This window comes from Mycteria americana, chromosome 7, assembly GCF_035582795.1.
Source record: "Mycteria americana isolate JAX WOST 10 ecotype Jacksonville Zoo and Gardens chromosome 7, USCA_MyAme_1.0, whole genome shotgun sequence".
Classification (NCBI taxonomy): domain Eukaryota; kingdom Metazoa; phylum Chordata; class Aves; order Ciconiiformes; family Ciconiidae; genus Mycteria; species Mycteria americana.
The window spans coordinates 44,829,977-44,843,524 of NC_134371.1; the positions used below are offsets into that span (position 1 = coordinate 44,829,977).

Below are 13,548 nucleotides of genomic sequence, written 5' to 3' on the forward strand. Positions count from 1 at the left end.
TCTTGTCACACACTTCCTTCCTTCTTCTTAGGCCAGGTCCACAGCTGTTTTGAGGACTTAGTGACTAAAATGCACATGACATGTCTCAGTAAAAATGTTGGCTTCTTAATTAGAGTCTTTGAAAAGCCAGTGTTTTAGTACCATGATATCCTTTATTTCTTCCTCAGTTGTCCATATAGACAAATGTCAAATAGACAGACTATTGAGATTTGTATTTCAAATGCAGTGCAAGCAGATGGAATATTAAAACATCTGAGACTACTCTGAAATCAAAGACACTACATAATTTCTGTGAAGGTGTTTGTTCTCTCTCAGTTACAGGGCAATGGTTCATTGCCAGAAAATGGGCACTGAAATAATTAGCTGGTTGAAGGATCTGCTCTCAGAAAGAGAAATTTTTTTCTTCTTAGCACTTCACTGAGACATATGATATATGGTTTGAGTCTCTGAATCCTCCATGAGTTTCATTTGTAACTTTGGTCAGTAATTTTAACAGTTTATGGCTTCTCAACTGTTAAATGAGTGTAATAATATTATAGCCGAATGGTATGATGGCTAGAGTGTGTGATGTTATCACTAAATAACGTATATGGTATGTTGCAATATTTAAGTGCTATGGAGGCTATGTAAATATCGCACAGCCAGAAAACGTCCACTGTGCAGGAATTTGTCTTGGGGACATAGCTTGAAAAGTTGAGTGGAGGTTGTGTAAAACTGCTGGGGAAGGTCAGGTAGAAATGGAGCCTGGTTCTTATTGAGAGCCTTTACGTGAAATTCTCCGCAGGATATCATGCACTCTACTCATCAGATGGCACGCTTCAGCCCTACTGTGATCCTGGTTTTGTCTAGGATGACAGGGACTAAGATGTCAGTGCTGCAGACAATGTATGGCTATGGTCCAAATTCAATCTGCGACAACTCCAGGATGATGAAGTTATTGTATATCAGTGTTGGAGTCTGTGGAGCGTCAGAGTGATATCACTATGTCTGTTTTGTTCTGAACACATTTACAATGTAATTATTATTACAGCCAGTTTGTATAGAGACATGTTGCTTAATGGAAGCTAAGATTTTGGCCTGTGTTATACGACTTGACTCAAAGTTGGACGTGTAGAAGCTGGGTTTAATCTTACAAGGATTTTGATTCACTCATGTCATCTGTGAATTATTATGTGAATTTGTGCAACTTTTTCCTGTGTGATGCTTAGGAAGTCTCTGAAAGACTTATGAAGAATAAGTGCGAATATATTCTCTTCCCTTTATCTGTTTTGTGACAGGATTCCACTGGTTCTTTTAAAACCTTTGAAACCTCCAATAAGAGAAGCAATTCCAACATTTATTCCCTTTGTAATCTACTGTATAATGGGCATTTGTTATCAAGTTGTTGAGTACTATCTTAGTGCATTCAGTGAGGGAAAATGGCTTTGGTGTACCTTGCATCAACTCCAGGAAAGGGACCGCAATCCTCTGGCACTATCATGGTAAAGAATTGCATTGAGCTACCTAATTAGGCACTGAACGTTACAGAAAATGGAATTAGACTGCCTCTATCCATTTGTTGTGTATTACTGTCATACCTAGAATTGCATCATTGCAGAAAGATTCAGAAATATATCCCATGTTTAAAGGGTTTTCATTTAATCAGCAGTCACTTCACTTGAGGATGCATCTTTTTATGAAGGCCTTGTTGCCAGTATAAGGGTTTTGTTGACTGATGGTTTGCGTTTCTCTTTCTCTTAACAGAAATCTCAAGAAGCATCCATAACATAGAAGGGACTCAGTGAGTGTATGCAATAGAAAAGTTAATACGAAGAGAAAGAATGACTGTTAAATCCAGTCCTTTGAAAAGTTAAGTCTTGTTTAGCTCCTCAGTAGAAAGAAATGGCTGAAAATAATCTATTTCATTTGAATTAAGGAAGCTGAACATTACTACAGCAACTTAAGAAAAACCCTCTTGACTTCCTGGAAACTGAAAGAATTTTTTTTGAAGAAGTAATTGTCTCTGACATCACTAAACTGCATAGCGAGTTTGCGAATGGTTAGTTTGGGGTAACAGAGGAAGCAACTCCTTCACAGATAAGCAGGCTGTGCAATGTATGTGCCTAGTTATTCTCCTTTTTGGTTCAAGTTTTGCTGAGAAATTCTTTTGCAGACAGATAACACGTATTTTGCTTTCCAGAGAGAGACACATGCTGTTTCATAAGGATACGCCTGATTTCCAGAAATAACCATGTTTTTGTGGCTTAAACTCTTAGCATTTGGTGTTGCATTTCTGAGACAGGATGCTTTTATCAAAGGTAGGTAGCAAGTGATCTTTCTTTCTCTCATTTTGATCCCTTAATGTCCTCTGTAGAAGTAAAACAAATGAAAAGTTTTGCAAAGTGGAGAAATAATATCTTTGTTCAGAAACTAGAATGCAATTGTATGCAATGGTGTCAGAACCTAGATCAGGAGGATTGATGCATAATGTACAAGGCTAAAATGTCTTCCGCATGGTCATACGTGAGTGTTATATAAAACATTTAAAAAAAAAAAAAAGATTTGTAGTTGTATTTGAAAAAGAATACATTTAGATCTCTTATGTGAACCTGTTCAATACAGTCTTTATGTTTGGTTTCATCTCATGATGCAGTACGTTGTTTTCTGTGTTTAAATCCTTCAAGAAAAAAATTTTCCCATCCATTTTAGCTACTCCCTGATCTCAGAATCTGCTTACAGTTCCTCAAATTTTATTTTTACTGCATTTGGGTTAGTAAAAAAATCTAAACATTGTAAGTTAATCTCTACAGTTGGGAAATTATTTATTTTAGATTAATTTTATAAAACATAAATTATTTATTTTATAAAAACTGCTTCTTAAAGAGCCTTCAAAATTTTTAATTGTCTGTCTAATTACCCCACTGCAGGTGAATTTGTTACTTGACTTTCTAAATTTTATAAGAGAAAGATAGAGGCCAAGAGATTGATCTTGCAAAACATGCTAGGTGTGGCAGATAAAGCTAGTAGCAGGAAAGCAATTAATTTTGAGGTAATACTTTTTATATAAAGGCAAAAATGGATCTATGTTTAAGAAAATATTTTCTTGAAAAGAACATGCAGCATTTGAAGTATAAATACCTTCCATCAGTTTAGCTAGTTAATGTAATTTGGGATAGTTGATGGCAGACACAAAAGCTTTTGTCTAAAGTGATGTTCACCCTAAAAAGTGGCTTGAAATATGTATTCTGAAATGGCAGCAAATTATATGCGGGGCTGAAACCTCTTTTCACATACATTGAATTTATGCAAGCTTCTGTCACCATGTCACTATAGTAACTCCAGGTTTATACTGATGTAAGCAAGAAAATGATCTGCCTTTACTTGATAACCAGCTAAGAAGAGCATTTGAAGCCTGAGCATTAGTTCTCTTGTCCTTCAAAGTCTCTGAAGAGAGGCAGCACTGAATAAATCTGGTTGGTAGCTGTTGCATATTAGAAGAAAACAAGTGAATGCTGTACTGTAGAGGAAAAGAACAAAATCTCTTGCTTTTCCTGTTTTTTTTCTTTTAATCTGCTGTCCTACTTTCCATTTTATAAGTCTTTCTGAGACTTCCCACTGCTCCCTTTTCTCCAGAAAGGGCAGGTTACTGTCTGGTCTCTCAGCCGCCTCCACAGTCAGTTGATGTGTTAGCTAACAGAGAGGGCTGGAAGACAGAAAGAGGGGTAGCAGTATTTTATTTCAAGTAATAGTTATTTTCTCTGTCCACACACAGTAGTCTAGCTCGAGCCAGTTCCTCTCTACATGCTTCTACTAAACGGAAGAGCCTCAAAGAAATGATAAGTTTTAACTCCTCTCTAGTACACTTAAAGCAATTAACAGTCTTACACTGTAGTATCAAGTATTCAACTTCACAGAACCTTGTTTTCACCATGTAGTTTGGCACAGATTGATTCTCCTGTCAGGGTGACAGAACCATTACACTTCATCTTTGCTGTGTAGATTATTCAGCTATGAGTGACTGGGCAGTTTTCTAGGGGAGAGTTTGTTAATGGAGGAGCAACATTCGGAAAAGGTGGTGTAGGCTTTGGTTTTATGGCAAGAACAATTTTCAGGAACTTGTTAGTAAGTGTTGGGTGGGCTTTGGGACTTGTTTTCTTATTACTATTATTGTTATTCTCCAAGAGCCTATTGTACCTAGTGATTTTGAAGACCTAGCAGGAGAAATTTTAAGGTTGTCTGGCTTCCACCACAAGCGCAGACATCCTATAAAACATCTCGAATTCCCTGTAATCACCAAGCCACTTTTAAGAGTATCAAACTACATTAAAAAAAAAAAAACAACCAAAACAAAAACCCAAAAGTTAGGAATATCTAGAGCCTGCACAAAGGCCTTTTCACTATATAAATCCCCCAAATAAAAGGGTTATGCCGGTAAGAAATAGACGAGTAATAGTATTTCTGGATGTACCCATACATTCCAATATATGATACCAATAAACACCAAACTTGGAGTTCGATCTGTCCTTGTAAACATTTGCACTGCTGAAACATTCTGTTAAACTCATCAGTGTTTTGTGCACTATTTGTTAGTCTTTCATCCTACCTACATGGAATAGCTAGCTTTACTAAAATATTTAGTTGCCAGATGTGTGCTTCTTAAAATCTTTAGTGTAAGACTGAAAATATAACACTTTCTAATATCTAGGCTGACTTCCCAATCAAAAAAGTTATACTAACATACCTGATACAACACATCAATGCCTGTTAATGCAAAAAAAAAAAAACAAAAAAAAAACAAACAAACCAAAACCAACCAAAACCCAAAAAAACCCCAAAACCCAAACAAAACCAAAAAACCCTCCAAACAACCCAATAACCCCCCCCCAAACCAAAAAACCCCAAACCCAACACCATGCCTCCCCGCCCCCTCACACCCCCCCAAAACCAACAAAAAAACCTGGAAAAAAACCTTTGCTCCCTTTAGAAAAAAGAAAAAAAAATGCTTGCAGGACAAGCACTTTTTTTTCCATTAGTTCATTAATTCAGTTTCCTCCCCCACCCTCCACAAAAGTATTAGCAATTTGACAGCTTTCAAAAGCCTTCACCCACTTCTGAGCCACTTCCTTTATTTCAGGAAACGAAATAATTGCGTGATAGTTTTGGGTGTGACTTTTTTATTTTCCAAGTTAAAAGTACCAACCTTCAGCAGGCACCCGAAATCTGGGGCCATGCAGTCTCCATGCCCAACAGCTGGGGAGGTTTCCACCTGGAAGTGTTACGTTTTCTTTGCACAGGTGTCAGTGTTAGTATAGCTCATCTTATGGCTTTGACTTTCTGTGAAAAGCTTTTTCACAGTTTGGTTTATCCCTTTGGAAAGGGTCTGGCAGACCTAATTTTTAAGTAGTGGAACTTAGTAATATTGGCTCACTTTATGTGTAGGATAAAGTGAAGTGAAGGCTTTAGAGCACTGCCTCTGATGTTTTCCTCTTATGGATGCCCCACTGCAGGTTCTGTTTAGGATTGTATCATATTCGTGGGTTTTTTTAGTGGTGCACTTAAGGCTTTCTGAAATACATACCCCAGAGTCCTGCACTCGGGGTCCTCTTAATCATGTGAAACAAATTGCCTGCTTTTCACGTATTGCACAGTTCCAATACTTTATTCAAAATCAACTGAGGCAGAGAGTTTGTGTACGTACAGGGGCGCAGGCAGTCCTGCTCACTTCCTGGGCTGGCCAGACACAAGCCAGTTCTAAACTGGAAGCCGTTCAGTTTCTTTATGGCGTTGTACCTAAGCCACCAGCAGGACACATGTTAATTGGAGCACAGCAGCACACTAGCATAGCTGCATGGTTTCTGGACTAGAATTAGCTGCTGATTTGGACCAAACATGTAATTTTTTTACCTATTCACCTAGACCTGCACAAACCTAACGAGCAGATGGCTGGGTTGTTGATGTGGTATATTGATTATAACTGCAGATAGGGCAAGAGACATTGGTTCTGGACTAATAGGTCTTTCTTACATAGTATGGAAAAGACATTTGCTAGTCATTCTATATTCACTTACATCAGTACGTTGACTAACTGAGAATGTTTTACCAGTATAGACCAAAAGCTGCAAAACTGCCATGCAGAGACCAGTTCTAAAGAAAATCTAGCTCTTGGTGGCATGGTGTTGGAACCACTTCCTTTAGTTTTAGTTTTAATTTGGTGAACTTACGTTTATATATTTAGGTTCTGACGAACAAATCAACAGTGAGTGGGTTAGAAACGTTGCATATATAATGAGAGAAGACAGAAGAAGTGGGGGGAGGAAACAGGATGAAGTGACTTCAAAATGGTCCTAGTATCAGGAATCAAGCTCTCTTTTTCTGACTCCTGTGACCTATCTGCAGAACTGCCTGCCTCCCTGGGAGCATGTCTATGCATTAAACAAGTAGGCAGTCTCCACACTGAAATTGTGAATGTATTGTATATAGTGCATGAAAATTACCCTGTTTTCTTTTCCTGTGCAGCTGCATTGTGGTATACACTGTACCATGCTGGGAGCAAGAAAAGGAGAACAGCAGGCCACGAAAATGTCCTGTCCTCTTGTTTACATTCTTGATGTAGTTTTAAGAGTTAATATTCATAAGTATACATCTGGCCCACCAGGAAGGCAGAGCAAATTAACCCACAATGAACTCTCTGCTGTCATGGCTTGACTTCTTGTTGTCCTCATTCAACTACCTCGTTTGGAGTTAGCTTGAGTGTCTCTGCATTACCCCGCGTTATGCAGCACAGACTTGCCCCAAGACTTGCCACTGTTACTCCCCTTCATTTGGGTGGCTGTTCCTCCTGTGCTGCCAGCCCTGGGGGTTAGGACCACGGGGGAGCGCAGCACGGGGGTGGCTGCAGAGGTGGCACCCAAGATGACAGAGGAACGAGAGGCACTGCAGGGAAGTGTCATGTGCTGGGCAAGGCTTGCTAGCATGAGTTCAGCGCTTTGTGGCTGTGGCTGTTTGAACACCTTTCAAACCCTAGCAATAACATGTGCGTTACAGGAATGTAACAGCTTAGATAGGGCTGGACTGGATGTCTGTGCCCTGCTCGGGACAGACGTGCCCTTTGAGCTGGCTGCTGGGGCTGTGGCTGCCAGCCCTGCCTGGGAGACAGTGATTGTCCCTGAGCCCTGCTGCTTTCTGCATCGGGCGGAGATGTCAGTTGTTCACATTCATTCATCTCTAATCATATATAGCTAGAAATCAAACAGTTATTTCTGTCAGGCAAACTTACGAAGTACAGAACATCCAAAACGTTTTTGGGGGAATAGTTTACTCTCTTCAAAGCTCAGTTTAGGCACTGAAGCACTTCTGTGCAAAAAATGGTAAAAAGTTTTAAACTGGCAAAACTCTTGACTTCCTCCTGTAAATATCAAGATTAAAATAACAGATACAGTTGCGAAAGCTGCTTTTTTCCCCCTGCAACTTTACTGTCTCTCAGACTGTTGTACAGTGTGTCCTGATGTATTTCCAGGCTATCCATACACTTGCAAACAGATCTTGTTCACTGGTGTTTCGGTAACTGTTACAGCATTTTATCTATTTCCAGGCTTCTTTCCCTTTCAAGTAAAGCAGTTTGGGGCCTTCAGTGCCAGGGTTTTAGAAACTAGCTGTGAGCACTTCAGTGCCAGCTTATATTATCCATAGTGTTGTATAGCTAACAGGATTCACTACTTTTCTTTTCTTTTATACCACTACTTTGCAGTACTGTTCTTCCAGTTATTCCCTCTGTGCTAGTGCCTCCTTGGCTAGCCTGCTTGCTTAGGTTTCTATTCTCTAGTTTCAAAGACTTCTCTTACAATCTGTTCTTCATTCACAATCCCACCGCCCTGCACAGAGCTCTAGAGGTATCTTTTGTTGTTCATGAATGACTTTTTTTGTTGTTGCAAAAATGTGGACTCCGTGGAGCAGTATTTTTAATTGCCTTTTGAAAGACATTCTTTTCCTGACAAAAAGAGAAATAATCAAACTAGCTGTCTAACAGAAAAATGAAGCCATACAATGAAGCTTTCTGTACAACATATAAGGAAATAGCAGTTCGTTAAATGAAGCATATATGTCCTATATGCGCTGAAAGATTTTACACTCGGTGAAATGTAGTACAATACAGAGCCTCAGCTGAGATGGTACAAAAATATATGGCTAGTAAAGCCTTTCCAGGTAATCATATACATTGCAGAAGCTGTGAATGGAATATTTAAGATAGTATTAGTCCCTGAACTGTTTCTGGATGCTTGTGGGTCAAGACATATGTAGGTGGAAAAAAAGGGTAAGATAAATGGCAGAGCATAGTCAAGCTTCTAGAATAAGATCTAAGAGGCAGAAGTCAGCTGCAGTGTAGGCTGTCTCAGAAACTCATGGTGTGAAGTGTTAAGCCATTTTCATTTCTCCAGATCTCAGTTTCATCAGCTGTTAAGTTGAAGGTAGTAACGCTTACCTTGTGGCAAAATGTAGAGTCATAATTCCTTAAATACTCTGAGGGGTGCTTGTCTCTTGCAGCCTGTAAGCTACAACAAATTAATCTGAAGAAACTGGTTGTGCATTAGACTATTTTGAATAGTGTATCTTCGTACGAAAAGTATGAAACAAATGACTTGTGCATAAATTTCTACCTTGTTCTCAGTCGTAAAGCACAGGTGTTGTTAATGGGGAGCTGATACTTTTGTGCTGAGTAAGAACAACCCCTACTGTGCTTAACTTCAGCAAATCCGAAATTCTCTAAAACATGATCACGTCGACTGTAGTCTCCATTTTAACCAATGTCGGGTGAAATAACTGAAGTTGGTCAATGAGTCCTTGTAAGACACAAGAACAGGACTGCCAGCTTTTTACTTCCCGTGTCTGCGGATGAGATGAGAAGGTGTGCTAAACGGACCATAGCTGCAAAAGGCTTCATGTTACAAAGCATCCTCCGTACTGAGGGGTAAATACAATAGTGAGCCTGTCTAGTGAGTTAGGTGTTTTAGGAGTCCCAGTGGTAGCATTTATAAACAGTAAACCAACAGTTCTAGAGAAATGCAGGCCAAGCTGACTCTGTCAGCATATGATTTAAAATCATATGTTCACATAATTGAAGGAAAGATGACAAATATTGCTACTGCATCAGTTTAGTTAATCTTCTTGAGATAGACCTCAGATGTCTAAAATGAATGCAGTATCACATGCATATACACCTTAGAGAAATCTTTTGAGTTTAATGAGTTTTGTATAGAGTATCTGGAGGATTTCTTTACTCGTGTCACACTTTCTTGGAAGATTTTAAATTATAATGAAACAGATTTTTTAAATTATGTGTAATTTTTTTTTTACTTGGTCCCTGATGGCAGTGAGAGATTGTTGCCCTAGGTCTCTTGTAAGCAATATACAAGTTCCCTCATCCCCAAATAACGTGTGTGAATGTGTGTGCCTGTGCCATGTATCTGTGTGTGTGAGTGGAAGTATAACATTTACAATATTTGAGACTGCCCAGTAAGTACACGAAAATACTTGGCCTTGTTTGCAGTTTCATTAATGCTTCTGTGCTCAACTGTTCTGCCTCAACTGAACTGAAAGACTTTTCTACATCCTCCACACACCTGCAGTCTAGTGTGTTAGTCTGAAGTATGAAATGTGGTTGAGGTTTGAAGGAAAGATGTGAAACAGCAGTAAGAAATATGCGTTAGTACAACTTAGTAGCATTTCTGATTTTGCCGTCCTAGTCTGCTAATCAAATTACTTAGAAATAAATGTTTCTGAGGGTCGCCCAATACAGTCACTCTCACTCTTAGAAAACATTAGGAATAATAACAGCTTAACCCAGTGTCAACTTACATACAGTTTGGAAGATTTATAGTGGAATGGTGCTGAAGACGAGGGAGGCAGTTCAAGGAAATAAATGTGAGATCTATAAAGAGTAATTTATCCTTGATATTAATGGATAAAGGTTTTGTAATACTTGGAGGTAAAACTTTCATAAAATCCAGTAATGTCTGGCCTCCTGAATTTAGCACTTTATACTTTTCTGAAGAATGGCCAGTTTGGCCATGAGGATTTAGAAGTGATAAAATAGATAAGTTTTAATATGTAGTAAGATAGTATTTATAGAGGCATACCGTTCATGGAAATCTCACCTACAGATGCCGTTTGCATCAATACAGGATGTATTAAGTTCATTAGAAATCATGGAAGAGTTCAGGAGAAAAGGTCCCACAAGGAATCCCAAGATTTGACGATCAGATTATTCCAAAAGCTAATAAAAAAGCGTCAGCTACATTTGTCTTCCTGCTGTGATTAATGCTAGGCTTAAGGACCTGCTAAGATGCAGTTTTGCACCACCGTGAATAAACAGACAAGTGTTTGGTGCAGTAGCTGGTTTAAGTTTTTGTGTTAATGTTGAGAAGAGAGACATTTACAATGTGGAAGTAATTCTGCTCCAGACATGTCAACAAGTGTGTCGTCATTGCAGGAGCGTGCCTTACATGGCATGGGAAGGATTGCTTGCGAACCACAGCTTCTAAAAAATACTCTTCACTGAGCAATGAAGACATTGTGATAACACTGAGCATGTCAGATATGCCATTTTTGGCTACTCTCTCTGCAGTTGATGCTGTTTCTCTTCGCAACAGAATTGTTGCTCACCTAAGTCTCACTTCAGTGGTGACGTCAGTGGAAAGTCTGAAAAGGCTTTCAAGTATCTTACAGGATTTATTTTATCTTTGTGGGTTTTTTACTGTATTTTGTTGAATTTTCTTTGGCTTTATATTAGAACAGGAAAATAAAGTCCACTTTTTTTTTTTTTAACCTACTGGGTGTCTTCAAACTCAAAGTTCTGCTTTCCTGTTAGCTGCCCTGAGAAAGCTGTTTGGAGGAGACACCCCCAGTTTTGACTGTAAGCTCCAAAACACTTGAACTGTTTTTTCATAGAAGAAAATGACCAGGTTTTCAGAAGACCTCCATGTGTTGGTCACTGAGACAATGTGAAAAATTGGAGTGTGCAGCTGCAAGTTAATCTTTTCTGAAACTTTTTCCAAGTGTTCAGCATTCACAACTTCAGAAAGTCAGGAAGGAGCTGCTTCTGGTGTGTATGACTGTCTGACCTGTGTGTACAGTAGGGCTAATGGCCACAGTGACAATCAAGCATTCTTGTTGGGCCAGGTGCTGGACAAATGTAGGATGAAATATGATCTTGTCCTCAAAGGGTTTATGATCTGATTCTGGACAGCATGGATACTTCTTAAAAAGGAATGGTATAGAGGAAAGAGGAAAGACAGGTAAGGGAAAAAGTAATAGTAGCATAAGTGCCCAGCCAAACAGCTTGCATAATCCCCTGTGCTATTTATTTCCCTTTCTGAGAAAGGGACATACAACATCTTATTCAAAGCAGCATACAACTGAACAAATTATTCCCTGGATCCAAAATAAACTTTCCTACATAGGTCCGTGTATTGCAGATCTCACATTGTGCTCTTATAACTTCTCTACGTGACAACAACTGATGCACATATTCCTGGAAGACAACTCTTACTGATAAAACTGCTGCAGGTAAAAACTTACGGTGCTTCAAAGCTCCTCTCTTGCTATATGGAAACAATAAAAAATCAGGTCACATACAAAGGCACTATCTTAATTTGCAATGATTATTTTCTCCAGCTGTTTAATCCTTTCATTAACATATTGCATTCTCTCACCAGTGAGTGAAATACAGTAAACAAACAACAGAATGTGTAATGAGGTGTTACAAACACACACACACATTCACTCTCTTGTATGAGAGAGCATATAATCTCACCCCTCTGATTCTCAATTCCTACAGCAGATACTCTATCTGCAGGAGATGAGCTAACATGAACAGCATTTGTATATGAAAAAGAAGGACCACATTCGGTTCAGTTCAGAAAATTTTTTATGTTGCATTCAGCATTCTCATATCTAAGTGCTCATAAATAGTAATAACGATAATAAATTAATTTTGACCTGCAACTGACGTAACAGATTTATTTAGACTGAAGCCCCCCCCCCAAAAAACTCTCTTCTTTTGAAAAAAGCAAGGAGAAAGAAATACAGAACTTATGTTCAGAGTTGCAGAGGATGACATGATGTTTCCTGAATATCAGATGGTAAACTCTGTAGACACAAGCTCTGGGAGTTGCCTGCAATTAATTCAAGTGTGACATGGATCCATATTACAGTATAGAATATTTTTTGAAATATTTGTTGAGCTCTACAGAGGTTTTTTTTTTTTTTGTGGAATTAGTTGTGATTTATTTGCCAAGTTGGAGTTCAGGGTCATAAGGGCTTTTGGATTCTAGGTGGCTGCAAGTTTGAGTAAAAAGATTTTGTTGTGAAATGCTAAGGGTTTGGAATGGCTGTGTTTGCTATTACTGTAGTTGATCATAAGATACGGCTGTGACTATAGTCTTGAATGAAGCTGATGTATTGTGTAATAACAGTTTAATAATATTGTCTTTCTGTAAAATCTGAGCTCTGTCTGTTATGTCAGCTTGTCCTTGTGGCAATGAGCAACCATAGGTAGCAGGAAACAGGTATGTAACCCTACATCCTTTTTAAAAAATCACTTAAAATCTTTATGGTAGTCTTTGCAAAGCACTGCAAGGATTGATAGAGTGATAAATTTTCTAATTTATGGCTGTTGTCAGGTCTTTACAGTGTTAGTGGATGCAACTGGCATCTTTTTTGGTGAAATTTTCTGTAGCTATAAGAATTAACATTCAGAAAGCAGTTCTGGTTGGATGCTGGGACCGCGATGGCAGTGGGACACAGAGCAGCTGAAAGGCAGGGCAGAGAGAAACACACGACAAACTGATAGAAAGCCTCTGCGTCATACTGCAAGGCCTGAGGTAGCAGCCAAAGTCCCTGAGTTTCACCACTCCTGTGCTGTCTGCAAACCTCATTGATGAAAGTCTTCTAGCACTGCCCTACACAGAAGATGAAAATGTCCTAATGCTATCAGTACTCCCTTAACCCCAAGGGGCAGATCTGAGCAAGGAGATATACACATCCCAGTCCTGCAGATAAAGCCTGCGGAGAGCAACACTGTGCCCTTTCATAGAGTTTCAGATTTTTTTTGACGATGGAGGATGTTTTTAAAAACTAAGAAATCACATGTACAGAGTGACATGAAGGTTGCAAATCTGAGTACCCAGTTTTCAGAGCCTTGTCTCTATATTTTATGGCAGGTTTTACTGTCACATACCGTTTTTCCACTACAGGATGATCTCTGTGTAGAGAATGAAAATATATTCTGTGTATTATTATATCTCTGTTGCTCAATGTATAGTTCAGGCCATATTTACGGAATTACTATTCAACACTTTCTGCAGCTAGAAATGTTAGTTTCTTCTTAAGCTTTTTGATGATGGTGCTCATCTTCTGTAGCTGAGTGCTACACACATATGTATTTTCATGTTTGTGATGACAAAATGATCCAAAGAGAAAATCAATCTCTTGATTCAGAAAGCTTAATCTGAGACAAGCACCATACTCTTTAAAACACCCCTTACTTCCGTTAATTTGCAGTTTTGAAAGGTC

The 13,548-nt window shown here is 38.8% G+C and overlaps 1 protein-coding gene across 1 annotated transcript in view; it reads left to right on the forward strand.

Moving 5' to 3' along the window:
* Nucleotides 1-2,061: 2,061 nt before the first annotated feature.
* The window catches only part of PTPRC (protein tyrosine phosphatase receptor type C), a 69,814-nt gene continuing 58,327 nt past the window's right edge, over nucleotides 2,062-13,548 (forward strand). The window contains exons 1-2 of the mRNA XM_075509155.1: nucleotides 2,062-2,094; nucleotides 2,180-2,297. Of these exons, the coding sequence (XP_075365270.1) occupies nucleotides 2,231-2,297 (67 nt within the window). The 5' untranslated portion in view covers nucleotides 2,062-2,094; nucleotides 2,180-2,230. The remainder of the gene's footprint in view (nucleotides 2,095-2,179; nucleotides 2,298-13,548) is intronic.